This window comes from Heterocephalus glaber, unplaced genomic scaffold (genome assembly GCF_053883595.1).
Source record: "Heterocephalus glaber isolate CG9 unplaced genomic scaffold, H.glaber_assembly_v1.0 deba00000937, whole genome shotgun sequence".
Lineage (NCBI taxonomy): Eukaryota > Metazoa > Chordata > Mammalia > Rodentia > Bathyergidae > Heterocephalus > Heterocephalus glaber.
In genome coordinates, this window is record NW_028258173.1 from 16,197,404 (window position 1) to 16,224,028 (window position 26,625).

The 26,625-nt window shown below is 43.8% G+C and overlaps 1 protein-coding gene and 1 non-coding gene across 6 annotated transcripts in view; one reads left to right on the plus strand and one right to left on the minus strand.

The window, feature by feature from the left end:
• Positions 1 to 641: 641 nt before the first annotated feature.
• The window catches only part of Pecam1 (platelet and endothelial cell adhesion molecule 1), a 57,361-nt gene continuing 31,377 nt past the window's right edge, over positions 642 to 26,625 (plus strand). For 2 of the 5 annotated variants that reach the window (XM_004870297.4, XM_087208603.1), the window contains exons 1-5: positions 1,822 to 2,092; positions 2,176 to 2,202; positions 22,190 to 22,486; positions 24,256 to 24,564; positions 25,454 to 25,729. In XM_004870297.4, coding sequence (XP_004870354.3) covers positions 2,029 to 2,092; positions 2,176 to 2,202; positions 22,190 to 22,486; positions 24,256 to 24,564; positions 25,454 to 25,729 — 973 coding nt within the window. In that variant the 5' untranslated portion in view covers positions 1,822 to 2,028. Of the gene's footprint in view, positions 866 to 1,821; positions 2,093 to 2,175; positions 2,203 to 4,340; positions 4,399 to 22,189; positions 22,487 to 24,255; positions 24,565 to 25,453; positions 25,730 to 26,625 lie in introns of those variants that run through there. The other 3 variants (XM_087208604.1, XM_013067635.3, XM_087208605.1) reach the window with 3 other exon arrangements.
• Positions 12,814 to 12,920, minus strand: LOC147828787 (U6 spliceosomal RNA). The gene has a single exon (XR_015450303.1). It is a non-coding gene; the product is annotated as a U6 spliceosomal RNA (small nuclear RNA).

The following is a 26,625-nucleotide window of genomic DNA, read 5'->3' on the forward strand; positions in this document are numbered from 1 at the left end:
CCTTAGAAGTGTATTTGGAATTTAAAAGCATAGATTCTGGAGTTCGATCCCCGGTACCAAAAAAAAAAGCATAAATTCTGGACATTTATTACTTTTGCTTGAAGATTACTCTGAGATGCAAAAGTTGCTTACTTTATCTAAAAATTACTACTTGAAGCCAACATTTACTTTTTTATTCAAGATGTTTCCCTTTTCCCCTCCTAAATCAACATTTGGTTAGACGGGTGGGGATTTTTTTTTTTCGGTATCAGGAATCAAACTCAGGACCTTGTTCTTGCCGGGCAGCCATGGTACCACTGAGCTAAATCCCCGGCTTCCTTTTTTTGAGACAAGGTCTCACTGTGCAGTTCAGGCTGGCCTTGAACTCACTATGTACCCCAGGCTGGGCTCAAACTCATGGCAATCCTCCTGCCTCAGCCTCTCGAGCGCTGGGATCACAGATGTGCCACTGTGCCTGGCTAAGGGTAGGGATAATTTCTAATCAGTTGCCAAAGAAGATACAGTAGTTTACAGTGGGAGATGAGGGATGGGAAACCACAGCGACAATCATAAACAGTACCACAGGAGAAAATTTCTTGAGGAATAAATGGGTTAACTGTGTATCATTCTTCAACAGCTTTTCTCAAAACCTCCCTGAACCATCAGAAAGGAATGTTTCCTTGCTGGAAGCCATTAGTTCTTGGTTCTTGCCCTGAGGCAGAGAAATCTGGTTCCTCTTTCCCCCAGTTGAAAAGGGTCTCCCTCGAAGCAGCAACAGCAGAAGAAGGACTGGTGTAGAGGAAGGCATTTCAGAAAGAACCCAGTCGGGGGGAGACCTGCCGCTACTGCCTGCTGAAGAGAGGCTCTGACAGGGAAGACGAGGAAGGTAAGGGCTGCAGAGGGAGGATGGCTGTGGCTGGGGGAGGCGGGCAGACCTTCTCAGAAGTTGATACCTGCAGTGAGCTGGGAAGGATGTGTAGCATCTAGTCCACAGAGAAGACGGAAGGACTCTAGGCAGAAAGAATAGGATTGGGAAAGGCACTGACACACGATGCATCCTGAGAACTAGGCATTTTAGCAGCCAAAGTGTACATGAAGGAAAAGTGTAGTGGGAGTCCAAGCTGGAAAGGTAACCGAGGATTATGGAGGGTCATAAAGCAGCTTCTTTGAGAGGACGATCACCAGGTTTCAAACAGGCAAGAGGAAGGACCTGATTTATAGCCTAGAAAACTCCCTGTGGTCCAATACAGTATGTGTGTGTTTGCGATGAAGGCTGGGAGAGGGTGAGGTGAGGGCACAGCAAAGTCCATGGCCCAGGCCAGAGAGGGCCTCCCGAGTCCATGAGTTCCAAGCTCAGATGTCCCTGGTGCAGCCCCCTATGACAAAGTCCATGATGTTTGGCTTTTTTTTTTTTTTTTTTTTTTGGTACCAGGTATCGAACTCGGGTCCTTGCGCTTGCGAGGCAGGCTGCAGAACCACTGAGCTAAATCCCTGGCCCAGTCCATGATGTTTTGGAAAAATCAGTCCAGGAGAGACAGGAGGCCCAGATTTAGACTGTGTGGACAGATCCCCTTGGGGAGGAGGACATGGGAAAGACAGGGAGACTTTGGTGTCTAGTAAGGAAACACTTTGAGTGGAGGCTGAAGACAGGGGGAAAAAAATCCTCACCCTATCACAAGAAGGGGGTCCCCAAATCCAAACAAGACAGAGGGAGAGTCAAGAATAGAGAGACAAATGTCACTTGTGCCTTTTTTTTTTTTTTTTCCTTAAACAAAGCAGCTGCATTCAGTGGTCCCTCAGGAAGGCCAGTCATTTCCTGAGGAGCTATCAGGCCAGCCCAGGCCTCATTGTTCTGGGTTTTCCAGCAATGGCCGCCATTACCTGACCAACACCACAGCAGGTCTCTCTGGGACGGCCGGAGAAGTTACCAAGTTGTTTCTACTTTTCACTGTGCAGGTTTCTCATCGGTGGCTACTGAAAAGTGTTTTCTATCCCCAAGACATGGCCCGAAGGCAGAACTGACGGTACCAGGCAGCCTTTGCTTTCAGGATGCGGCCAGTGTGGGCCCAAAGGGGCATGATGTGGCTGGGAGCCCTGCTGACTCTGCTGCTCTGTGAGTTGTCGCTGTCCCCACCGCCTTTTACCTTTCTGAGCACTGAGCTTCTGAAATCAACAGATTTCTTCTGTCTCTTCCAGGTTCGAGCCTTGAGAGTCAGGAAAACTGTAAGTCATGATGTTTCTACCTTCCTCTTTCTTATCTTCTGTGATTCCTAAAACTGGGGCCAAATGGCTTGGGTTGATTTTTTTTTTTTTTTTTTTTTTATGATAGAGGAAAATATTCCAATGGGAAACAAAAACTTATCCCATTTTGGAGTCATTTTTAGAAAGCACTTGTTGTAAGCCACTTTCTACTCAGTGCATTTTAAAAGCAGCATTTAAAAGTGTTTAGGAATATCTTTCAGAATCTACCTTTTCTAGACCCCGGTGGACTGCTGTGTGTTGGAATTGGGAAGGTGACAAAGAAACTAGTGATTCCATAATTTGTTTATGGTTGTCTTGCCAAAAATTGTTTTCCATATTCTGCCTCATCCCTGAGAGTTAATTTTTATTTCTGGGATGTAGGAAGGGTTGAACTCAGGGTTTTTGCATTGAGCTACTCTTTTGTCCCTTTAAAAATTTTCTGAGACAAGATCTTGCTATATTGCTAAATTGCCTAGGCTGGACTCAAACTTATGATTCTCCTGCCTCAGCCTGACAGAGTACTAGGATTATAGGCATCCGCAACTATGTCCAGCTCCCCAGTGTTTATTTTATGGGTTTTTTTGTTGTTCTGTTTTTGAGATAGGGTCTCACCACATAGTTCAGGCTGGTCTTGAACTCATTAAGTGGCCCAGGCTGGCCTTGGATTCACAGCAATCCTCCTGCCTCAGTCTCTCAAGTGCTAGGTTTACAGGTGTGCTCCACCATGTCCAGCCTATTTTTGTTTTGTTTTGTTTGGCTTTTTGAGGCAGGGTCTCACTATGTAGCCCACGCTGGCCTCAAACTCACAGAGATCCTCCTCCCTCTGCCTCCTTTGTGCTGGGATTATAGGTGTGCTCCACCATGCCTGGCTCCTATTTTTGTTTCTAAACGAGTCTTCTATTTTCGTATTTCCTCCCAATTGTCTTAAATAACAAATAAGTTTGTCAGATTCATGAAAGCAGAACAACGTTGAAGTTGGTATTAGAGGGCCGGGATTTAGCTCAGTGGTTGTGCCTCCTGCCTCGCAAGCGCAAGGACCCAAGTTCGATCCCTGGTACCAAAAAAAAAAAAGAAAGAAAGAAAGAAATTGGTATTACAACTCTTTTTCTCCGAAATGATTCTTCTTTAAGTACCGCATTCTCATTTTCCATCCACCTGTGAGGCTACAGCTGCATCTGTAATATTCTGTGCTCCCACACAGGAAGGCGGTGCTGCCTGTCTTTGAAGTCTGGTTTGCCATCCACTTGACAGCTGAGTGAATATGAACTTTCATCTTGAGATAAGAGAGTCTTGTTCTGCTTTATCTCGGATTGCATGTCAGAGGGGCTCAGCTGGGTTTGGGGGGTGTGAATGGAGGGAGAAAGCGACAACAGGATCCCTTGTTAGAAGTCTCCTCAGTTGGCCTAGAACAGGCTCGGCCGGGTTGCAGGCATATCGTTCGGCTCTTGGAAGAAGTCCATGGACAATCGGGGTTGAGTTGAGGCTGGAACTGTGGCCCGTGATCTGCAGGAGTCCCTGCTCAAATGCCCATGTGCCTCCTTGGGAGTATGACCCCCCTGGCAACCTGTGGAGGCAGGCGATCCATTGCCTTCAAATCCCCCCCTTGATCCCATGAGCCTCACATATGAGCAACTCATCCATGCAGGGACCACTCAGCAGGACCTCCATCACTCAAATCTCAACCTACCACCTGGGGCCAGAGGCCTGGTCCATGTCTTTGAGACTGGTTTGACTTTGCCTCTTGGAGGTTTTTTCCCAATCTGTAAAATGGGCGTAGTAACATAATCTACCACATGGAGTGGGTGTGAGGTTGAGATCGGGTGAAAGGTAATTCTGCTGCCCTGCAGAGATGAATGAATGATAACAACAGTTGCTACACTGTCCTGGCCACATTTTGGAATCATAGCTTGGGTTCCACCCCCTCTCTAAAGTCCACTCCAGACTCATACTCCTGGCTCTCGTCCAGACCATGGCCTGAGGGCCACAGCCTGCTTTAGAAACACCCCAGGGCTTGGGGCTCCTGCTCTCTAGCTCCCCATGTTCTGTTTCCTAGCACCAGGACTGCCATTCTCCTGTCTCTTCCTTGGGACCCTAGAGAATGACTGACTGCTTGCTCAGGCCCCTGCTTCATTTTAATGGACGGAACTGAGATCCAGAGGCAACAAGGCACTGTGCATGGTCAGCACTGGGGTTTGCAGAGCGGGGCTGGGATCAGGTTTCCCTTCCTGAGGGCGCCCCAGGCATTTTCGGTGTGGTGCGTGACTGGCCAGTGTGCCTGCCCCGAATTTCCTACTCTGAGGACTCAGCCCTTTCCCCTCCTATCTGAAGCCTTCTGGGCTCCTCACCCCCAACCCAACCATAGCCTGCCTCACTGCACCTCAGGAGATGACTTCAGCTCCATCTTCACCTAGAAAACAGTCAGTCTGGAGGGAACTCCCTCCACTTCCGGCCTGGCCCTAGCCAAAGCTTATCTGCCTCCCCACCCATCCTCCTGGCTGCCCAAGGCTAGTCAACGCCCTGGCTGATCCTGGCCCCCTGGGCCACCTGGGCCCCAGCCTGTCCCTCCCTTACCCCGGGAACTCTCTTCTTTATTTATTCATGCCCCCTCTCACCTCCCCACTTTGAGGATCTGTCCTTGCATCTGGCTTTTTTCTCTGTCTACAAACCAATTGGTAACTTGTCTTTTAGAGAAAAGAATCCAGCCCTGGGCACACGTTTTCTTGCCTTGGTCTCTGCCGGCTCCGAAGTCTTACCCGCTCACAGCCCAACTCTACTTTCTCATCTCCACACCCGACCCCCTGAGCCTTGGGCTCAACCTGGGACCAACAGCTGCCTGTCTTCCTCTCCTTCCAGGTCCCATAGGCCCAGCTGCAGCCCTGGGACTTTGTCTTCCTCCATTATCTTTTTCTGGCATTTTCTGTCTTACTTGGTGACATCCATATCCTCCTGAGGGTGGGAACCTAATCCGGGAATCCTATCTTCCATGTACCCTATCAAATAAGTCTTCTAAAAATTGTAAAGTTGGGCATGGTGGTGCATGGCTGAGATCCCAGCACTCAGGAAGCTGAGGCAGGAGGATGGAAAGTTTGAGGCCAACTTGGGCAGTTTAGTGAGTTAAAGCCCAGGACTACATAATGAGACGCTGTCTCCAAAAACAAAGTGGTAAAATACAAATAATGTTAAATATATTATTAGTGACATTTAGTATATTCATAATGTTGGCCACCATCAGCACTGTCTTGTTCTAGAATATTCTCATCACTCCCCAAAACAAATTCTCCTGAGTCCCTCAAGTGTCTCTCTGCCCCTTCACTTTCACCTGAACCATCCCAGGGTGGCCTCGGGTTTTGCTCCATAGGATCTTTCTGAAACTCACCTTATCTGTCCTGCCTTTCCTGAAGAGGTCAGTGCCCAGCCTTCTCTCCTGGCATGGCTGATGTGGGCCACCCAGCCCCTCCATCCCCACGTTCTGCTTCCTGTCACTGGCTGTGCCCGCAATAAACTGATTTCCCACACCCTGATGCCTGGTATGTGCTGTCCTCCTGTAGTGCCCACGGCCCGCCTTCACCTGGTGCTTGGTCCAGTGGCCACTTCCTTCCTTGAGAGGCCTGGCCTCTCCTGGAAGTCCTTCCTCTGTGTCACTGACATCACTGAACCCCAGCTAGCTGGGCCCCACCCCTGTCCTGCCTAAGACCTCAGGGATGATTGCTTATTCACCCCAAAGCCCAGCACCTGGCACAGGTGTTTGGTAAATGTCTCATGGTTGGGAACTTGAACTGAACTTGGAGACGGTGGAGATTTCACGTGAGAAGATGAGTCAGTGTGTTCTCTGCTGAGTGTACAAGTTCACCAGGGACTGCATGGCTCCTGGCGCCCTGTAATTTTCCTGACAATAGTGGGTGGCCCCTTCTTTTCCCCCAACCCCTCCACTCTGAGTCATTTCCAGGTTGAGGGCCAGGTGCCTGGCTGAGTCATGACACCTTCTCTTTCCAGGGATCTTCCTCCTCCCCTGATGGGTGGTCTTGAGGTCCAGGGAAGTAGGCTCCATCCCCACAGCCCTCATACCAGAAATCAAACTCAGGACCTTGCCCTTCCCAGGCAGGCGTGGTGCCACTGAGCTATATTCCCGGCCCCCTTCATTTTAATATTTGGTATTGTGGTCCGGGGATGTCTTATCTGTGCTGTGATGACTTTGTGACTTTGGATCTTCTCCATCAGCTCATATCTATCCAGGTTGAAAAGATCTGATGTCACAGCCAGGAATGCCTATAATCCCAGCATTCAGGAGGCTGAGGCGGGAGGATCAAGGAGAGTTCAAGGCCAGCCTGAACTACATAGCAAGACCAAAAAAAAAAATCTGACTTCATGAATATATTTTTATTAGTAACTATTAGCTTTACAAAATATTGGGTTTCAAATTTCTACTCTTCTCTCTTTCTTTGTTTTCAGTTTTGTTGTTTTTTGCAGTACTAGGGATTGAACCCAGGGCCTTCACACCGGGCTACACTCCCAAAAAGCCCTTCTAAAAAATTTTATACTTTGAGATAGAGTCTTACTAAATTTCTAAATTGTCCAGGCTGGACTAGAACTTGCAATCCTGCTGCCTCAGCCTCCCAGAGTGCTGAGAGTACAGGCGTGTTCCACCACACATTTGATACACCACATTTTCTTTATCCATTCATCTGTTGACACCTAGGCTGGTTCCATATCGGCTATTGTGAATTGTGCTGCAATAAACATGATCATGCCAGTGTCCCTATAGTATGTCAACTTTAGTTCCTTTAGGTATCAGAGAGTTATAACTATATGGTAGTTCTAATTTTAATTTTTTGAGGAACCTCCATATTGATCTCCATAATGGCTATACTAATTTATTTTCCCACCAGCAGCATAGAAATGTTCCTTTTTCTCCACATCCTCACCAGCATTTATTGTTTTTTGTATTCTTGGTGATAGCCATTCTGACTGGGATGAGATAGAATCTCAATGTAGTTTTGACTTGCATTTCTCTTATGGCTAAAGGTGTACATTTGTTCATGAACTTATTGGCTATTTGTACTTATTTTGAAAAGTGACTGTTAAGGTTATTCACCCTAGATCTGACCTCTTTATGCCAATCCACAACCCCATCCTTCATCACAACAGTTTTGAACCTTTCTGCTCAAGCAGGAAAGCTCTGGGCCCTCTCTCCAGGAAAACTGGGCCATCAATCTGACTGCCTAGAAAGGGGGATGTCGAGGGCTAAAGAAAAAAAAGACAACAGAGACTCTTGTACTTTCAAAGTGTATGGGGGGGGGCAGGGATTTAGTTCAGTGGTTCTGCCACCTGCCTCTCAAGCACAAGGACCTGAGTTTGATCCCCGGTACCAAAAAAAAAAGATACAAAATATATGGGGGGCCGGGAGGTCAGTGCCTCAGAGTGGGCAAAGACAAAGACTCTCCAAGCTAGCCACTATTTATTGGGGACATACACTAATTGGAGGGAGCATCAGGTGATGTTTAGGGAGTGGCAGTAATCCTATGTTGATATGGATCTTATGCTGATGAAGATCTTAGGGCACTGAGGTTCTTATTTTGAAAAGGACTGTAAGGAGAGGAGCCTTACAATAGTAGGTAGGAGGAGTTAAGGTGATAAGGAATTGTCTCTCCCCAGGGAAACCTTTCTCTTTCTACTTAGTTCTCAAGAAACCAGGATGTCTTTAGCTGTTGTAATCTTGTCCTTGAGTATCGGAGTGTCATGGGACTGTTGAGGTCTCAGCTGTGACCAGAGACAAAAATGGAGTTATGTCTTGACATGCTATAGCTGGCCTATAGGCAGGAAAACTAGGCTTAATCATAATTTATATGTGAAATGATTTTTCCCCAAAATTATGTAGAATTGCACCAGATAGAAAACACATTCACATAAAACCGGAGGTGGTTTATGGACCTACCCCTAACATCCATCTGCAAACCAGCTTCCCCAGGCTGTGAACATCATTCTCTTTTGTAAATAGTGTGACCTATATGCGTAATTCAGTTTGGCTATGCTGGGAGAGTTTACTTATGAAGAAGGCAGTGTTTTCTCTATGATTGAAATAAGAATCAGGTAGAGATTTCCAAGAATGGTTGGGTGGCTTATTTGTTATCTCTTGCTGCCAAATTATGCCAAAACGTAATTGGTTGGTGGTTCTGGCTCAGAGTCTCTCATGAAGTGGCAGACAAACTGTTGGTCAGGGTTGCAGTTATCAAGTGAAGGCTTGACTGAGCTTGGGCAATCTGCTTCCTGGCTCACTCTGAGGCAGAAGGCCTCAGTTCCCCACCCTGTGGCCTCCTCCGGGGCTGCTCGTGCCACGGCAGCCTGCTTGGCTGAGAGCCAGTTGTCCCAAAGGAGAGAGGACTAAGATGGAAACTACACTGTCTCCCTGACTTAGTCTCAGAAGTGAAATCTCAGCACTTCTGGAGTGTCATGTGGGCCACACAAACCAGCTCTGGTGTAAGGTAGGAGGGGATCACTATGACATGACAAGCAGAAAGCAAGGGTCATCTTCGAGGCTGGTTAGAGCATGGTGGTGGTGGTGGTGATCATGCTGGTAAAAAGTAGGCCTCTTAAAAAAACAAAAACAAAAACAAAACATTAAGTTGGTCCAGGGATTTAGCTCAGTGGTTTTGCTGCCTGCCTCACAAGCTCAAGGACCCGAGTTCCATCCCAGGTACCAAAAACAAAACAAAAACAAAAACAAAAGTAGGCCTCTGCTTTTATTGCCCTGAATGCATGGTGTTTTGAGTTCAAGTGAGTTGGATCTCATCTGAGTAAATACAGTAGACCCTTGACTTACGAACTCAATTCGTTCATGAGGGCTGGTTTTAATTCAGGTTGGTCAATGAAGGCTCAGGCTCCTCTACACAGCCTTCAAAGTCACTCTCCTGTATACAGGCAGATCTCAGTATCCTTAGAGAGAGAGACACTGGCCCAGGATTTCTCAATTAACCCCACACAGGAAAGGATGCTGTAATGGTCCTTCCAGAACTCTTTAAGGGTTAAATCTGTACCTGAGACCATCTGGAAGCACAAGTGACCAGCATTTGGGTCGTAACTCAAAACTTTTTCATAAGTTAAAACTAAAATTCTCGGACTGGGGATGTAGCTCAGTGGTACAGCGCCTGCCTGGCAAGTGTACATTCCCAGTACCCCCACCTCAAAAAACCCACCCTAACATTCTGGTCATAACCCAAGTTGTTCATATGTCAGGCCAGTCATAACTTGAGCGTCCACTGTATGCAAAATGCTTTTCTTTTTCCACCCTCCCCTCCTTTATCCCTGTCTTTTCCAGCATCAAACAAGTTCATTTATTTACACAGCTAAGCGTAAGATTGCTTAGAAAACCAATGGGGCAAAAGTACCCCATGCTAGTAGATATCATCCTCACTATAAAAGCTACTTCTTGGTGCTTTAGTCAAGTTTGCCTTACACTTGTCAAAATGTGGTGGGTTTTGTAAAAAAGAAATAGTGAAGCCTAGGAGTCCACAGGAGGCCAAAGGAGGGATTGTGCTGAGGCTGAAAGGCCCAGGGTAAGGCAGACACTGTCCAGCTCCCTCTCCTCCGAGACACTCAGTGTTAGGGACAGTGAAATGTCTTCTCTGAATGGTGTTGAGGAGGAAGAAAGGAAATGTCAGTTAGGGCCAGGCACTAGGATCATGGCCCGGGCAGTGCCCTCAGCCATCTTGTCTCAATCATTGTTGAAAATAAAAATACCTGAGTTTAGGGATGAGGCTACCTAGCAAGTATGAGGCCATGGGTCTTATACTGAGTGCCACAAAGATAAGTTAAAAATACCACGGAAGACAAGTGTTAGTGTTCCTATTAATCATAGGTGGAGCAGTTGCTTAGAGGTTAAATAACTCCAAAGAGCACCATGCTAAGGACCCTGGGCTCGGGGCTGTGCCTCTCTTCTGTACCAGGCACCATCATAGCCTAACCCAGGGCCTAACCAGGCGTGGTGCCCATTCAGGGCAGTAACAGTAAGGTTGGCCAGGACTCAGGTGAGGACCACGCAGAGGAATGTGCAAACCCAGGCATCTGGAGGAGTCCATTATTCTAGGAAACTACTAATAAAACATTTAAACTGGCTTTCATTTGGGACAGCAGATAGAGCCTTAAAACTCCCAAGAGTTGCCTTTATTTCTTTGACCAGCAGAACCCAGCTCACATAACTCAAGCACTTCACAGGTGCCAGGACTGTGCTTCAAGTACCTGAACTCAGGTTCTTATTTATACTTACCATTATTGTGTCATTGTATAGATGAGGAAACGGAGGCTCCTTGAAGTTTAGTAACTTGCCAAAGGTCACATAGCTGGTTAATATCAGAGGGGAAATTTGAACCAGGTACTTTGGCTCTTTGCCCTTGATGTTCACTCTATTCTCTCCTGGAAAAATTACTAAGAATCCTGGATTAAAATGAAGGAGGATGTACTGAAGAGGTCAGGGAAGGAGACCTGCCTGTCTCTGAGAGGGAAGGGTACCTGGGTGGGGATCATATTAATTGGGGGGAAATAAATATGGTGCAGAGGAAACTATTGCATTGAGAGATTGCCTGGCAAAGCAGTTGTGGAGAAAGACAGAAAAGGGAATTCTAAGAATCAGTGCTGTAAAAAGTAACTTGGATTTAAACTATTACCATATTGGGCTGGGGATTTAGCTCAGTGGTTCCAGCGCCTACCTCGCAAGTACAAGGTCCTGAGTTTGATCCCTGGTACCAAAAAAAAAAAAATCAATTACCATATTTCATCTTATGGGCTGGTCAGATGCTGATTTTTTAAGTCAATTGCTTAGAAGAAAGGGGTAGGCCAGGCATGGTGGTGCATGTCTATAATCCCAGCACTCTGGGAGGCTGAGGCAGAAGGATTGAAAGTTAAAGCCCAGCCTCGGCAATATAGCAATTAAGTGAGAAGCTGTCTTAAAATATAAAATAAAAATGGGCTGGTAATGTAGCTCAGTGCAAAGGTGCTGAGTTCAGTCCCCAGTACTGCAAAAACAGATGGGGAGGGAGTAAGTATTAACTATTATACTCATGTTATAGACATATTTCAAATTGCTGAAAGAAGGCTTAATTTTGTTAAAAGACAGGGAGAGAAAGACAGGGTCTTTCTAGGGTCACTTCGGTAATTATGCCTTTTCTTACTTAAAAAGTGATTTGAGACCACATACGAAAATTATGTTCAACAAGAAGATTAATGGGGAAACCAGAATTAGAGGAAAGCACAGGCAGGCAAATGAAGCCAGGGCTCTGTTAGCACACAAAAACACATCACAAATATCACTAGAAACAGAGGTGAAACTTTGCCTTTGTATCTCTTAGCAACTGAAGGGAAAAAAAGGGAAACAAGATGCATTAGAAAATTCCTGGACTCCACAAAGGAAACAAGATCCATTAGAGAATTCTCAGAATCCCAAGACAGAAATGAATTGGTTGTTTGGTGTTGATGCAGCTTTGCCTGGTGTTGTTGGAACACCTTGTGAAATCAGACAAAATTCCAACAACATTCTGAACTCTTGAGTTCCACAAGTTTTTTTTTTGTTTTTTTTTTTTGCAGTACTAGGGATCTAGCTAGGGACTTAAACATGCTGGCCACTAAGCTACATGCCCAGTCCCTCCAAAAGACAATTTCTTAACAGCATCTATACTAGTCTCCTTGGGCTGCCAGAACAAAACATCACAGACCAGCTGATTTAAACAACAGAAATCCATTTTCTCTCAGTTCTGGAGAACAGACGTCTACAACTCAAGGGCTGACAGGTTTGGCTTTTCCTGAGGGCTCTCCTTGGCTTACAGATGGCCGCGTCTCCCTGTGAGCCATCCTCACATTGTCTTTCCTCTGTATGTGGGCATTCTGGTGTCTCCAAATCTCTCATGAAGACACAAATCAAACAAGAGCGGAACCCACCCTCTCGGCCTCATTTTAATTAATCACCTCTCTATAGGCCTGGTCTCCAAATAGAGTCACATTCTGTAATCCTAGCAGTTAGGGCTTCAGTACATGAATTTGAGTGGGGAAGTGGGGACAAAATTCAGCCCATAACTCCAGTGGGGTACAAAAGCCTCACTTGGTTAACAGAATTTGATGAGGGATAATAGCAAGGTGATCCAAAAACAGAAAAAAAAAAAATTGTTTTTTGGTTTGGTGTTTTGAGACAGAGTCTTGCTATGTAGTCCAGGCTAGCTGTGATTTCACTATATAACCCAGGCTGACCTCAGACTCATGACAATCCTCCTGCCTCAGCCTCCTGAGTGGTGGGATAACAGGTGTGTGCCACCATTCCCGGTTGAAAAACAAAACAAAATAGAGATTTTTGGAGCTCTTCCTTGGTCCAAAGATAAGGAGATTTGAGTAACATAATACACAGAGTATTCATGATCTATGAACATGTGAACTTTTAGGGGCCTGATCTAAGCTCTGAGATCCTACTTTGAATAACATCTCAGTGCCCACTATTCCACACATACATTAGATAAGGTCCAAGATTGAAGGTGTCAACTACGTATATGAAGAGCTACCTCTAGTGTAAAAGGGCCAGAGAAAATAAGACTGTCTTTTGTTTCTTGTGTGTTTTTTTAAAATACAGAATGCTTCACAAATTTTCCTGCCATCCTTGCACAGGGGCCATGCTAATCTTCTCTGTATTGTTCCAATTTTAGTATATGTGCTGCTGAAGCAAGCACTGTTTTTTGTTTTTTTGAGACAAGGTCTTGCTGTGTAGTTCAGTTTGGCCTTGAACTCACTATGGCGGCCAGACTGGCCTCAAACTCACAGTGATCCTCCTGCCTCAGACTCCTGAGTGCTTGGGTTACAGGAGTGTGCCACCATGTCAAGCAAGACTCTATATTTATATTTGCCTGTGTATACTTAGAGAAACTGGCTGGAAGAATACACAAGAAACTAAAATCAGCTGAGCATTGTGGCACACACCTGGAATCCCAGCACTGTGGGATACTGAGGTAGGAGGGTTGAAAGTTTGAGCCCAGCCTGGGCAACTTAATGATTTAATGAGACACTGTCTCAAAATAAAAAAGAGCTGGGAAGTAGTTTAGTGTGAAGTCCCCAGATTTACTCTCCAGTACAATAAACAAACAAATAAGTAAATAAATCATCTGGGAGCACCTGATTTTAAGGTTATGGCTTTAGTTACATTTTCCCTAATCCGACTTTCACATACATATCATTTGTTCTTTCTAGTCAGATATAGAGTATGAGTGGTTTGAGGTTGTTTTTCTGAGATGAATGTGGAGAGTAAATATTTTACCATGCTGATTAAGCTTAGATCCTTGTGCCTGAGAAAGAAAACCATCCTGTGGGGAGCGCTGAGGTAACCTGAGATACAGGAGTATAACTGGGACCCCAGGTGGGCTGCAGAAGTACCAGCAGGCAGGACCAAGAGAATCCTCAAAAAAACAGACCTGCCCTGATCTACTCTGAAGCTTGGACCAAAGTACTGACCAATGAGCACGGTCCAGTCTCTAGCCTGGAAACTTTTTAGACAACAGCCTATCGGCAACCAACTGACAAAAGTCCTTCCTGAAAGTGAGAGAGAGAGAGAGAAGGGAGGGAGGGGGAGAAATAGCCAGAAAACAAGTGGTGTTAAGCAGTCCGTCTTCCCATCAGCACACCACAGTAAATTAGTCTCCACAAGTGACCTCCAGAAAGCCGAATACTATTGATAGCCTGTGTTTGCTGGGTCTAAGCCATTCTAGTGCTGCAGGACCTACGCCGGAAATGATGTGTTTGTCTGGTAGGCCCAGAACCTGGTTTCTGTGGTGGAGTTGGGTGCGCTCAGGGTGTCTGACCTGCGCTACTGCTTCTTAGTAGCTGGTGGGGGAGGGGGTAAGCGTGACGCTTCAGAAGTGGTTTCCACCTGATGAGGCCTCTGAGCCCCTCAGACAGAAAACACCAGCTGTTTCATTGTTTTTATCTGAAGACATCCTTTTTACCCCCCAGTAATTTTAAAGCCCCATGTCTCTCAATACGTGGGGGGAAGTGGGGGAATGGAGCCGTGCCTCACACCCGCTAAGCAAGTGCTCTATTGCTGAGCCACATACCCAGTCTTCAGCACACGTTAAAGGTTTTTAAATTGTTTAATATCTGGTTGAGATTTTTAAGAACTTCTAATTTATAAAGTCACAATTTGACTTTTTTTCCCCTTAAATTCTTTTATTGGTACATTTTAGGTATACAATACGTTTACATTTATCATTGGGTGCTTGTTACCTGTACATGATGTATCTTAGTTCTTATTTTTTATTTTTTGGTACTGGGGATCAAACTCGGGACCTTGTGCTTGTAAGGCAGGTGCCAGAACCACTGAGCTAAATCCTCGGCCCTCGTTTCCATTTTTTTTTTTTCTTTTCTCATAATTTTTTCTTTCCCTTCTTCCCTTTCCCCTTCTCCTCCCACGACCCCTACACCTTTGGACCTTTTCCTATTTCAAATTATCAATTATTCATTTTAATCATTTTCATCCTTATTTACACTTTCAGTTTCTCACACGAGAGAGACTATTTGGTATTTACACATGTGTGTCCTATTTATTTCACTTAAGAGTATGGCCTCAATATGTATCCATTTAGCTATAAATGTCTCTAGTTTCTCATTCTTTATGGCTGAGTAGTACTCCATTTTATAAAAAAACCACATCTTCTTTATCCAGTTTCCAGTTGATGGGCACTTGGGCTGTTTCCAAGCTTTAGCGATTACAAACTGTGCCGCTATAAACATGGGTGCACATATATCACTGTAGTATGATTCTTTTAATTCTTTTGGGAAGATACCCAGCAGGGGAATAGCTGGCTCAAATGAGACCTCTAGCCCTAGTTCTTTGAGGTATCTCCATACTAATTTCCACAGTGGTTGCACCAGTCTGCACACCCACCAACAATGGAGAAGGGTTCGTTTCTCCCCACACCCCCTCCAGCATTTGTTATTGGTTGATTTCTTGATAGCAGCCATTCTTTTTGGGGTGAGGTGGAATCTCAGTGTTGTTTTCATCTACATCTCTCGAATGACCAGTGATGTTAAACATTTTTTCGTATGTTTATTTGCTGCTTTTACTTGTCTGAGAAATGCTTGTTCATTTCAGATGCCCATTTTTGTATTGGGTTTTTTAATTTGGGGGGGTCTGATTTTTTTCAGTTCTTTATATATTCTAGATAGTGGTCCTTTGTCTAAGGTACAACTGCTAAAAATTTTTTTCCCACAGTGTAGGTTGTCTCTTAGCTCTGTTGGTGGTTTCTCTTGCAGTGCAGAAGCTTTTTAATAAGATGAGATCCCAGTTGTTGATTCTTTCTGCTAGTTCCTGTACTACTGAGGTTTTGTTCATAAAGTCTTTTCCCATGCCAATGTCTTCAAGAGTTCTACCTAACTTATCTTCCAGAAGGTGTAGTGTTTCTGTTTTAATATTTAGATCTTTAATCTACTTTGATCATAGTTTAGTGCATGGTGATAGATATAGGTCTAGTTTTAATCTTTGACAGGTTGAAATCCAGTTTTTCCAACACCATTTATTAAATAGGCTATCTTTCCTCCAGTGAGGGTAGTTGACTTCGTTGTCAAAGATGAGGTGGCTGAGTATGTCTGGAGTTGTTTCTGTATCTTCTAATTTATTCCACTGATCCTTGGGTCTGTTTCCTTGCCAGTACCATGCTGTTTTTATCACAGCAGCTTTGTAGTATAGTTTCAAGTTGGGGACTGTGATATCCCCAGCCATGTCTCTGTTGCCTAGAATTGCTTTTGCTATTCTAGGTCTCTTCTGGTTCCAAATGAATTTTTGGATTGTTTTCTCTAGTTCTGTGAAGTATATTGTTGGAATTTCAATCAGCATTGCATTAAATCTATATAGTAGTTTTGGAAGTATGGCCATTTTCACTATATTGGTTCTTCCTACCCAGGAACAAGGGATGTCTTTCCATTTTCTTATATCCTCTTCAATCTCTTTTTTCAGAATGCTGTAGTTTTCATCGTAGAGATTGTTTGCTTCCTTTAGATTGATTCCTAGATATTTAATTTTTTTGGATGCTACTGTAAAAGGAATTGTTTCCCTAATTTCTCTCTTAGTGAGTCTGTTATTTGTGTATAAGAAGACTATTGTTTTTTGAGTGTTGACCTTGTATCCAGCTGCTGTACTGAATCTGTCAATTAAGTCTAGAAGTCTTTTGGTGGAGATTTTTGTTTTGTTGTGGTTTGGTTTTTTGGCAGAGTTTTTTGGGTCTGCTATGTAAAGTATCATATCGTCAGCAAATAATGACAGTTTAACCTCTTCCTTTCCTATCTTTATTCCTTTTATTTCTTTCTCTTTTCTAATTGCTGTGGCTAATGTTTCCAGAACTATATTGAACAGGAGTGGTGATAGTGGGCATCCTTGTCTTGTTCCTGATTTTAGCATGAAAGTTTTCAGTTTTTGACCATTTAGAATGATGTTGGCTGTTGGATTTTCATAGATAGCATTAATTTTCATAGATAGCATTAATCAGGTTGAGATAAAGACCTTCTATTCCAATTTTCTGTAAGGTTTTTATCATGAATGGGTGTTGGATTTTGTTTTTGCTTTTATTTTTGGTACTGGGGATCAAACTTGTGCTTGAGAGGCAGGCAGCATAACCACTGAGCTAAATCCCCAGCCCTGGGTGTTGGATTTTGTTGAATGCTTTTTCTGCATCTACTGAGATGATCATATAGGTTTTGTCCTTGACTCTGTTAATATAGTGTATTACATTTATTGATTTACATATGTTGAACCATCCTTGCATCCCTGGGATAAATCCAACTTGGTCAGGGTGTATGATCTTTTTTTTTGTATCAGGGATTGAACTTGGGACCTTGCACTTGCGAGGCAGGTGGCAGAACCACTGTGCTAAATCCTTGGCAGGTATATGATCTTCTTGATGACCCTCTGTATTCTGTTTGCCAGTATCTTTTTGAGGATTTTTGTATCTATGTTCATTAGGGAGACTGGCCTGTAGTTCTCTTTTTGGGTTGGGTCTTTCCCTGGTTTTGGAATCAAAGTAACACTTGCTTCTAGGAATAAATTTGGAAGTATTGCTTCCCTTTCAATTTCCTTGATGAGTTTAAAGAGTAATGGCTATAGTTCTTCTTTAAATGTCTTGTAGAATTCAGCAGTGAAGGCATCAGGACCTGGGCTTTTCTTTGTTGGTAAATTTTTCATTACATTTTCAATTTCACTCATTGTAATTGGAGTGTTTAGAATTTCTATATCTTCTTCATTTAACTTTGGCAATTTGTATGTATCTAGGAATCTGTCAATTTCTTCTGTGTTTTCCATTTTGTTACAGTACAGGTTCTCAAAGTAGGTATTGATGATCCTCTGGATTTCTGCTGGGTCTGTTGTGACTTCACCTTTTTCATTCTTTTTTTTTTTGGTACCGGGGATCGAACTTGGGACTTTGTGCTTGCAAGGCAGGTGACAGAACCACTGAGCTAAATCCCTGGCCCCCACCTTTTTCATTCTTAATTGCATGGATTTGAGCCTTTTGTTTCCTTTTTTTTTTGATAAGGTTGGCTAAAGGTTTATTGATTTTATTTATTCTTTCAAAAAACCAAGTCTTTGATTCATTGATTTTTTTAGTATCGTTCTCTTAGCCTCCATTGGATTGATTTCTGCTCTGATCATTATAATTTCCTCTCTTGTACAAGCTTTGGGTTTGTTATGCTCTTCTTTTTTCTAGGAGCTTGAGGTTCTGGATTAGGTTATTTATTTGAGTTCTCTCTGTTTTCCTAATATGGGCATTCACTGCTATGAATTTCCCACATAGAACTGCTTTCATTGTGTCCCATCGATTCCTTTATGTTGTACTGGCATTATCATTTACTTGTAGAAACTGTCTAATTTCTTCTTTAATTTCCTCTGTGACCCATTGGTTATTCAGGAGAGTGTTACTCAATTTCAATGTGTTTGTGGGCATTTTGCAGTTTCTTATGTTACTGATCTCCAATTTTATTGCACTATGGTCTGATAATATACAGGGGGTAACTTCAATTTTTTCACATTTACTTAGCCATGTTCTATGAACTAGCATGTGATCTATTTTGGAGAATGACCCTTGTGCAGCCGAAAAGAATGTGTATTCTGATTTTGTGTGGTGGAACACTCTGTAAATATCTATTAAGTCCATTTGTTCAATAGCTTGGTTCAGTTCTAGAATTCTGTTGCTAATTTTTTGTCTAGATGATCTGTCTATTTGTGATAGTGGGGTATTGAAGTCCCCCACTACAATTTTTTTTTTTGGTACCGGGGATTGAACTTGGGACCTTGCACTTGTGAGGCAGGCACCGGAACCACTGAGCTAAATCCACGCCCCCCCCAATTGTATTAGTGCTTATTTGGTTTTTCATGTCCATTAATATTTGTTTTGTTTAGCTGCGGGTATTTGTATTTGGTGCATATATATTTAGGATTGTCATCTCTTCCTCTTGGATTGTTCCCTTCACAAGGATGTAGTGACCATCTTTGTCTCTCTTAAGTAATTTTGGTTTGAAATCTACTTTGTCTGCAAATAAGATTGCTACCCCTGCTTTCTGGGTTCCTGTCATGTGGAGAACTGTTTTCCATCCTTCTACTTTCAGTCTATGAATTTTTTTTTTTGAGTTAGGTATGTTTCTTGTATACAGCACATTGTTGGATTTTGCTTCTTAATCCATTCTGCCAGTCTGTTTCTTTTGATTGGTGAATTGAGGCCATTAACACTGATGGTTATAATTGATAGATATTGACTCATCCTTGCCATGATGTTTTACTGTTGTTGGCTCTTTTATTTCTTATTTTTTCCCCTTTCCCTTTAGTTTCTTACCTTGCCTGGTGGCTTCCCTCTGTTGGGCCTCATGGAGGTGTGACCTTCATTGTCTTTTTCTAGGATATTGTTTAGAATTGTTTGGAGTGCTGATTTGGTGTTTAAGAAATTTCTCAGGTGTTCTTTGTTGTGGAAGTATCTAATTTCCCCACTGATTTTGAAAGATAATTTTGCAGGATACAACAGTCTAGCTTGGAAGTTATTTTCTTTTAGGGCTTGAACTACTTCACTCCAGGCTCTCCTTGACTTGAGGGTTTGTGTTGAGAAATCTGCTGTGATTCTGATGGGCTTTCCTTTGTAGGCGATTTGTTTCTTTTCTCTAACTGCTTGTAGGATTTTGTTCTTCTGTTGGGTTTCTGGGATCTTGACTATTATATGTCTAGGTGTAGTTTTTTTTTTTATCATGGCTATTTGGAGTTCTATATACCTCACTTACCTGTATGTCCAATTCTCTACCTCTGTCTGGGAAGTTTTCTACTATTACTTCTGTGAACAGTTTTTTTTTTTAATGTCAATTGTACTTTCTCCTGTTTTTTCATGGACTCCTATCAGTCTTATGTTAATTCTTCTTTGCATCATCTAGCAGCTGCTGGATTGATTTCTCATGGTCCCTTACTATTTTAAGAAATCTCTGTTTTCATGGTCATTAACCGCAATCTTGTCTTCTATATCTGATATTCTATCTTCACATTCCTTTAATCTACTGTGCATACTTTCAGTGGAGTTTTTAATCTCCTGAATATCTGTTGGAATGTGTTTCATGGATTCCATTTCTTTCTTATGTTGGGTGATCGTGGTTTCCATTTCTTTCTTATGCTGGGCATTCATGGCTTCCAGCATGGTTCTGAGCTCATCTATTTTTTTTATCTGTTTCTGTTCTTGAGCCTCTAATCATGTCTTTCACTGTGTTCACCATCTCTGTAGTTATCTTGGAGATTATTTCTGCTTTGAATTTTTCTAGAGCCTCATTCATCTGTTTTGTTACTTCCTGTGCTATCCGTTCAGGGTGTCCAGGTGGTTGATTATCAGACTTTTCCACCTTGTTTCCCCCAGAATTTGCCTTTTGTGGGGTGGAAGTCTGAGTTTGCCCCTTGCTTAAATGTCTTCTCATTTTTGTTTTTGGTACTGTCCTTGGTTTAATTCCTGGGTTGATATTTCCAAGTTGCTTATTGTAAGTATCTTTGTTGCTTGTATTTAGAACCTTTATGGAATGATTGCTTCTCAGAGGTGTCTTCCAGATATAGCTGGTCTTTAGGTTTTGAGTCTCTAATAGCTCTGAGGCTATCTCATTTTCATTATACAAGGAAGGACAACTGATTAGATCAATCACAACACCTTAGCCCAAGTGATACAATCAGCAACACCATAGCATCAAGTACATCTTAGAAAATGACAATTTGTGGTAGTTATTAATCTATCACCTTTAACTGTGTGAATTAAACCAAAATCAAGGACCAAACCAACATATGTTTATAGTGAATAAATTCTTCAATATAGCAGCTTTACCCTTCAGGATGGGGAGTTAGAAAGAGTTGGGGAGGGAGGGATAGGTAGGTAGAAGGATAGGGAAAGGTTAGCAGTGAGGCCAGAGGACACAGGCAAGAGAAGGAAAAAGAGAAGAAAAGAAAAATAAAGAAGAAATATGAATTAGGGCCAGAACAGGAACACAAAGGGAGATGAAGAAAAATGTGAGACAACAAGGGAGTGAGTAAGAGAGAGAGGAAGAAAAGAGAAAAGAGAGAAAAAAGAAAAATAAAAATTTGAAGAGTAGAAAAAGAAAAAATAAAAATTAAAAATAAGAGCAAAAAAATTAATAATTTTGAAAATAACAAATAAAAGATAAAAATGAAGGGCCTCCTTCAGGGTATGTCTCTGCTGTCACAATAGACAACATGGGCAGCAGTGTGCAGATATAAATCAATGAGTCTCAGCGAGCTAGTCGCAGACCTGTGAAATTCAGGCAGATTTCTGGCTGCAAGTCCCAAGTTGAGCTCCCTGTCCTCCTGCAGGGTTGAACTCTGCAAGGCTCTACTGCAGGTTCAGCTGCCCTTCCCCTGAAGATAGTCCAGGTTCTGATGGGAGGTGATGATCCCTCCAACTAACCAAATATGGTGGTCTGGTGTGCCTTTATTGCAGAGATTCTCTTCACTTTTCCAGTGGGCTTCAGTTTTCATCAAGGAGCCTGAGAGAGGCACTCTCTCTGTTGTTCACTTCTGCAGCTCAGGACAATGGCCTTTATGCCCCCCTGTGCCTCTATAGTGTGGAACCAGGTAGCAGCACAGCCAGGAGGTGGGGGTGGAGGATGGGGTTGGGCTAAGCTGGTCGCCGGTGGGTGTGTCAAGGGGGTTCTTACCATCTTACTGGCTGCAGGTAGGCATGGCAAGCTGGAGGAGCAGGGCTCCAGACAGCCAGGGACCTCTCACCCTGCACAGCTAAGCTCCACAACTTGACTTTTGACTTTTTAAAAAAGTCTACAAACTGCTAGCACCTATTAAATCTAAAAGTTTTTGAAGGAAAGGAAGGAAGGAAGGAAGGAAGAGACAGAGAGACAGAGAGAGACAGAGAAAGATGACAGCCCAGACTGTGCTAATTCAGTAATTCAGTCAGGCTAGGATAGGGGAGGAAAGTTCTTGGGCCTGACCCTCTGGATTCAGAATAGAGGTGGGTGCTACTTGTTAGGCACTTCTGTGCACCTGGTGCTGACTGGGTGCTTTGGGGCTGTTCTTCTGTAAATCTATTATTCTCCCATTTTAGAGATGAGGAGACTGAGTTCAAAGAGGTTAATTACCAGGGGCCAGGGATGTAGCTCAGTGGTGCTGCACCTGCTTGGCAATCGCAAGGTCCTGAGTTCAATTCCAGAACCTGAACATCAGCCTGAGTGGAACTTCTGCTTCCTGCAGGGACCATGACAGCAGCTCCTTGACTGCAGTCTTGTGTTTGTCCCACGTTGCCACCTGATGTTGCTGTGAATAGGGACGGCTCAGTATCCCCTGCCTCATATTTAACCCACTACCTACAGTCATGAGCTGCCTGGCCTCTGAGGGATTTGAGACCCAGGCTAGGATGTGATAGATGCCTGGGGTGTGACGGGGCCATGTCTAATGGTTTGTCTGCCCGCCTTCCATTTGCCCCAGCTTTCACCATCAACACCATCCACATGCAGAGCCTGCCAGACTGGACGGTGCAGAATGGGCAGAACCTGACCCTGCAGTGCATCGTGGACATCAGCACCACCTCGCACATCAAGCCTCAGTACCAGGTGGTGTTCTATAAGGACGATGTGCTCTTGTACAACGTCTCCTCCGTGAAGAACACGGAGAACTTTCTTATTCCTCAAGCCCGGGTCCATGACTCGGGGACGTACAAATGCACTGTGATTCTGAACAACAAAAAGAAGAAGACCACTCCGGAGTACCAATTGTGGGTGAAAGGTGAGTTGCTGGAATTTGGGTGCACATGGGAGCAGGAATAGTAACTGAGAATGAGGATGACACCAGCCCATCTGTCCATGTAGCATGCTTCTCACTCAGCCGTTGCCATTTTCCTAACTTGAAAATGTAAGCATTAAGCCTGTTCCCAGTGTGCCAGGCTCTTTCTAACTTCTTTGTCTTTGCATGTGCTGTTCCTTCTCCTGGGAATACCCTTCTTTTATGTTTATTTATTTATTTATTCATTTTTTAAGACAGTGTCTATGCAGTTCAGGCTGGCCTTGAACTCACTATGTAACCCAGGCTGGCATTGAACTCTCAGCAATCCTCCTGCCTCAGTCTCCTGAGTGCTGGGTTTACAGACATGAGCCACCATGTTACCTTTCTTTATCTTGTCTCAAGAACTATGCTTTCTAGCTGGGTGTTGTAGTGTATGCCTGTAATCCCAGCACTCTGGGAGACTAAGGCAGGAAGACTGCCAAGTTTGAGCTCAGGCTGGGCAATTTAGTGACTTAGTGAGACCCTGTCTCGAAATAAAAAATATAAATAAAACAGATCGCGAGAGGTAGTTCAGTGCGAAGGCCCTTGGTTCAATCTCCAGTACCACAAACAAACAAACAAACAAACAAACAAAACAAACAAGCCAAGCACACATACAACTTCACTTTCTTCTTCAAAACTCAACTCAGTATTCCCTCTTTTCCTCTCTGACACCTTCTCAAACAAAACTGGTCTCCCGAAGGGAACACCTCAGATGCTCTCTCTGCACTCAGTGGGATTTATTTGTCAAAAGGCTGTGTTCACACACTGGATTCTGCAGTCTCTCTGCCTAGGTTTCTGCCTGGCTAAGTCCTTTAACCACTCTATATTGCAAAACCCTTGTCAGCAAAGTGAGCACAACACTGATATTCAGCTCAGGGAGTTATTGAGAGGTATCATGCAGGTAGAGTGCTGGATATCAAGTCTGGTACATGGTGTACTGCAATGCCAGCCATGTGTCCTATGATAGCATTTTAGTCAATGACCGACTGCTGGTGTGATGGGGTCCCAGAATATCTATGTCACCCAGTGATGTCTGAGCCATTTTAGTTGGAGTAAATATACTGTGTTCCCACCATGAATCTCCTAACAATGCACTGATCTGAATTTGCCTCTGCCATAAAGTAATACACAGCTATGCTTCTCATGTGTCTGTCTGTTCTTCCAGACTATGAATTGTAAAGAGAGATACTGTTTGGCCTATTTTTGTGCTCTGAGCAAAGAATCTGGCTCCTAGTAGGTGCTCAGTGAGTATTTATAGAATAAATTGAAGTCAACTCTAGCCTACGGTTGGCATTGAATACATTACAATAATCATTGTAATACTAATAAATATTGGCTGGTTTTTTTTTTTTTTTTGTACCAGGGATCGAACTCAGGACCTTGCACTTCTGCAGCAGGTGCCGGACAGGCGCCTGACAGGCACTGGAACCACTGAGCTAAATCCCTGGCCCTTGGCTGGGTTTTTTTCTCTCTTTAAACTGTCTCAGTTGGGAATCTGATTGTACCATTGTCCCAAAGGAATTGTAAACCATGAAAGCACCAATCAGATCTTGAGCTTATCTTGTGTTTTGCAAAGTATCTGGCATGTACATATCTGTGGTATGAGGAGGGGGTTGCACTCAGGTATTGAGAAAGAAGAATCCTCAGATGGCTCGGCCACAATGACAGCTGAGGGAGGCTTGTGCCACTAGATCCAACTGGTACTAACTAGACTTTCTCCTTCTCCTAAGGGGTGCCACGTCCCAGGATGACACTGGACAAGAAGGAGGCAATAGAAGGTGGGGTCGTGACTGTCAATTGTTCCGTCCCAGAGGAAAGGGCCCCAATACATTTCAAAGTTGAAAAATTTGAACAAGATCCAAAAATTTTCAAGCTCAAAAAGGAGAAGACTTCTTGGGAACAGAATTTTGTGACCTTGGAATTCCCAATTAGAGAACAGGACTATGTTTTATATTTCACCTGTCAAGCCAGTATTTCTCTGGGGTTCCAAATTGAGACCTCAGAAACCACCAGGAGTGAAGAGATGGTCACCGTGACAGGTCAGAGCCCTGCTCCCCTTCTCGTCATTCTATGCAATTTCTGGTTGGTCGTAGGGGAAAGAGCCCAAAATTGGAAAGGGATTAACAGCTGTCCCCAGGACTTAAAGTATCTTCTTAATCATGTTGGCAGTATTTTTCAAACTTTCTGGGCTGTGACATATCTAATATATATGATATATATTTTGCTAGGCATGGTGGCGCATGCCTATAATCCCAGCACTGGGGAGGCTGAGGCAGGAGAATGCTGCAAGTTTGAGGCCAATGTGGGCTACATAGTGAGTTCAAGGCCAGCCTGAACTACATAGCGAGACCCTGTCTCGAAAAACCAAACAAACAAAAAATCAAGTAGAATAGACTAGAATCTGCTTTTTTATTCAAATAATGTATTTCTATGAAGCAATATAGTCTATGTAGCTGTTACTATCGAAAGCTAAGGGACAGTCTCCCTGCAGTTTGAAGGCTCCTGTTACGGTATAAGAGCACCCTAGAAGTCCATGGGCCAAGGCATTTCTACCTGCTATGGTGAATTCCAAGGTTCACTGATAAGAGCTAGGTATTTGGCCTTTGGGAAGCTCAAGAAAGCCACAATATTGAAACCAAGAAGGCTGAAGATATAGAAATGAGTTAGAAGGAAAAGAGAATTAGAGTAACCCAGGGAAGGAATTGAGAGGAAAGGTTGAGTTTTTGTTGTTGTTGTTGTTTTTGGTACCGGGGATCAAACTTAGGACCTTGTGCTTGCGAGGCAGGCATGTTGCCACTGAGCTACATCTTAGGCTCTGATTTTTTAAAATTAATTAGGAAAAACAGGAGTTGGGAAAAGGAGAACAGAAGAGTAGGAAGAGCCCAGGTTTGAACCTGAGTCCAATGGGCTTGTCCTGTTTTCTCGTAGCCTCCTTCTCTACTCCAAAGTTCCAAGTCAGCCCCCCTGGGGTAATCACAGAAGGAGATCAGCTCCACATCCGGTGCACCATCCAAGTGACGCACCTGGCCCATGAGACTCCAGAAATCCTAATCCAGAAGGACAAGGCAATTGTGGCCCACAGCAGACACAGCAGGGAGGCCGTCTATTCAGTAATGGCCACAGTAGAGGACAACGGCAACTACACATGCAAAGTGGAGTCCAGTCGCCTGTCCAAGGTCAGCAGCATCGTGGTCAACATCACAGGTAGGGGTGCTCTGGGAGGACATTGGCTAATGGCGTGCTCGAGAAGCAGTCCGGGATGTCCAGTGAGAGCTGGTGCTTCTTCTGGCTGTGCTCTGGGCTTTGGTACTCGTGGGGAGAAGTCGAGGCACAGCCAGGAAGCACTGTGCTGTGCTGGGGTGGTTGAGCACTCAGGCTCTGGCACCAAATCCCAGCCCGGCCGCTCACTTCCTCTGAGATGGTAGGCAAGGTATTGAACTTGCTGCAGCTCTATGAGATGGGATGGATATGGCACTCACGTCATGGGGCCGGTATAAGGATCAAATGAAGTGTTAACACAGTGTCTGTACAGAATAAGCACTCGGATGTTAACAAAGTTTCCTCAGTCATATGACATTTATCTTTTTTTTTTTTGGTACCAGGGATCGAACTCGGGTCCTTGTGCTTGCGCAGCAGGTGGCGAAACCACTGAGCTAAATCCCCGGCCCTAACATTTATCTTTCTTCTGTGCCAAGCCTATGTTAGACCCTGCATACAGGCCCTGTGACAGGGCTGGGGCTGAAAAAACATGAGGAAACTAAAAAATTGTAATGATTCTCCACTGTTGAACACTACAAAGGTTTATATGCATTTTTACTTCATGCTCATAAAACTCTAGGAGGGAGATAATTTTCATACCCATTTTACGGTTATAGAAACTGAGGCTGGGAAGTTAGTAACTTACCTAAGAATGACAGGGTCACCACATGGCACAACAGGAGTCACCCTCAGGCCTGTTTGCTTTCCACACCTAGGTGCTTTAAAGTTCCCTCTGCCTTCTACTCCCTTACCTGGCTTTAATTCTCTCTAAATAAATTAATGTCTAAAATAGATACATGACCTTTCTTGTATTTCCAAGGACAGAGAGTGTCCTCCCCTGG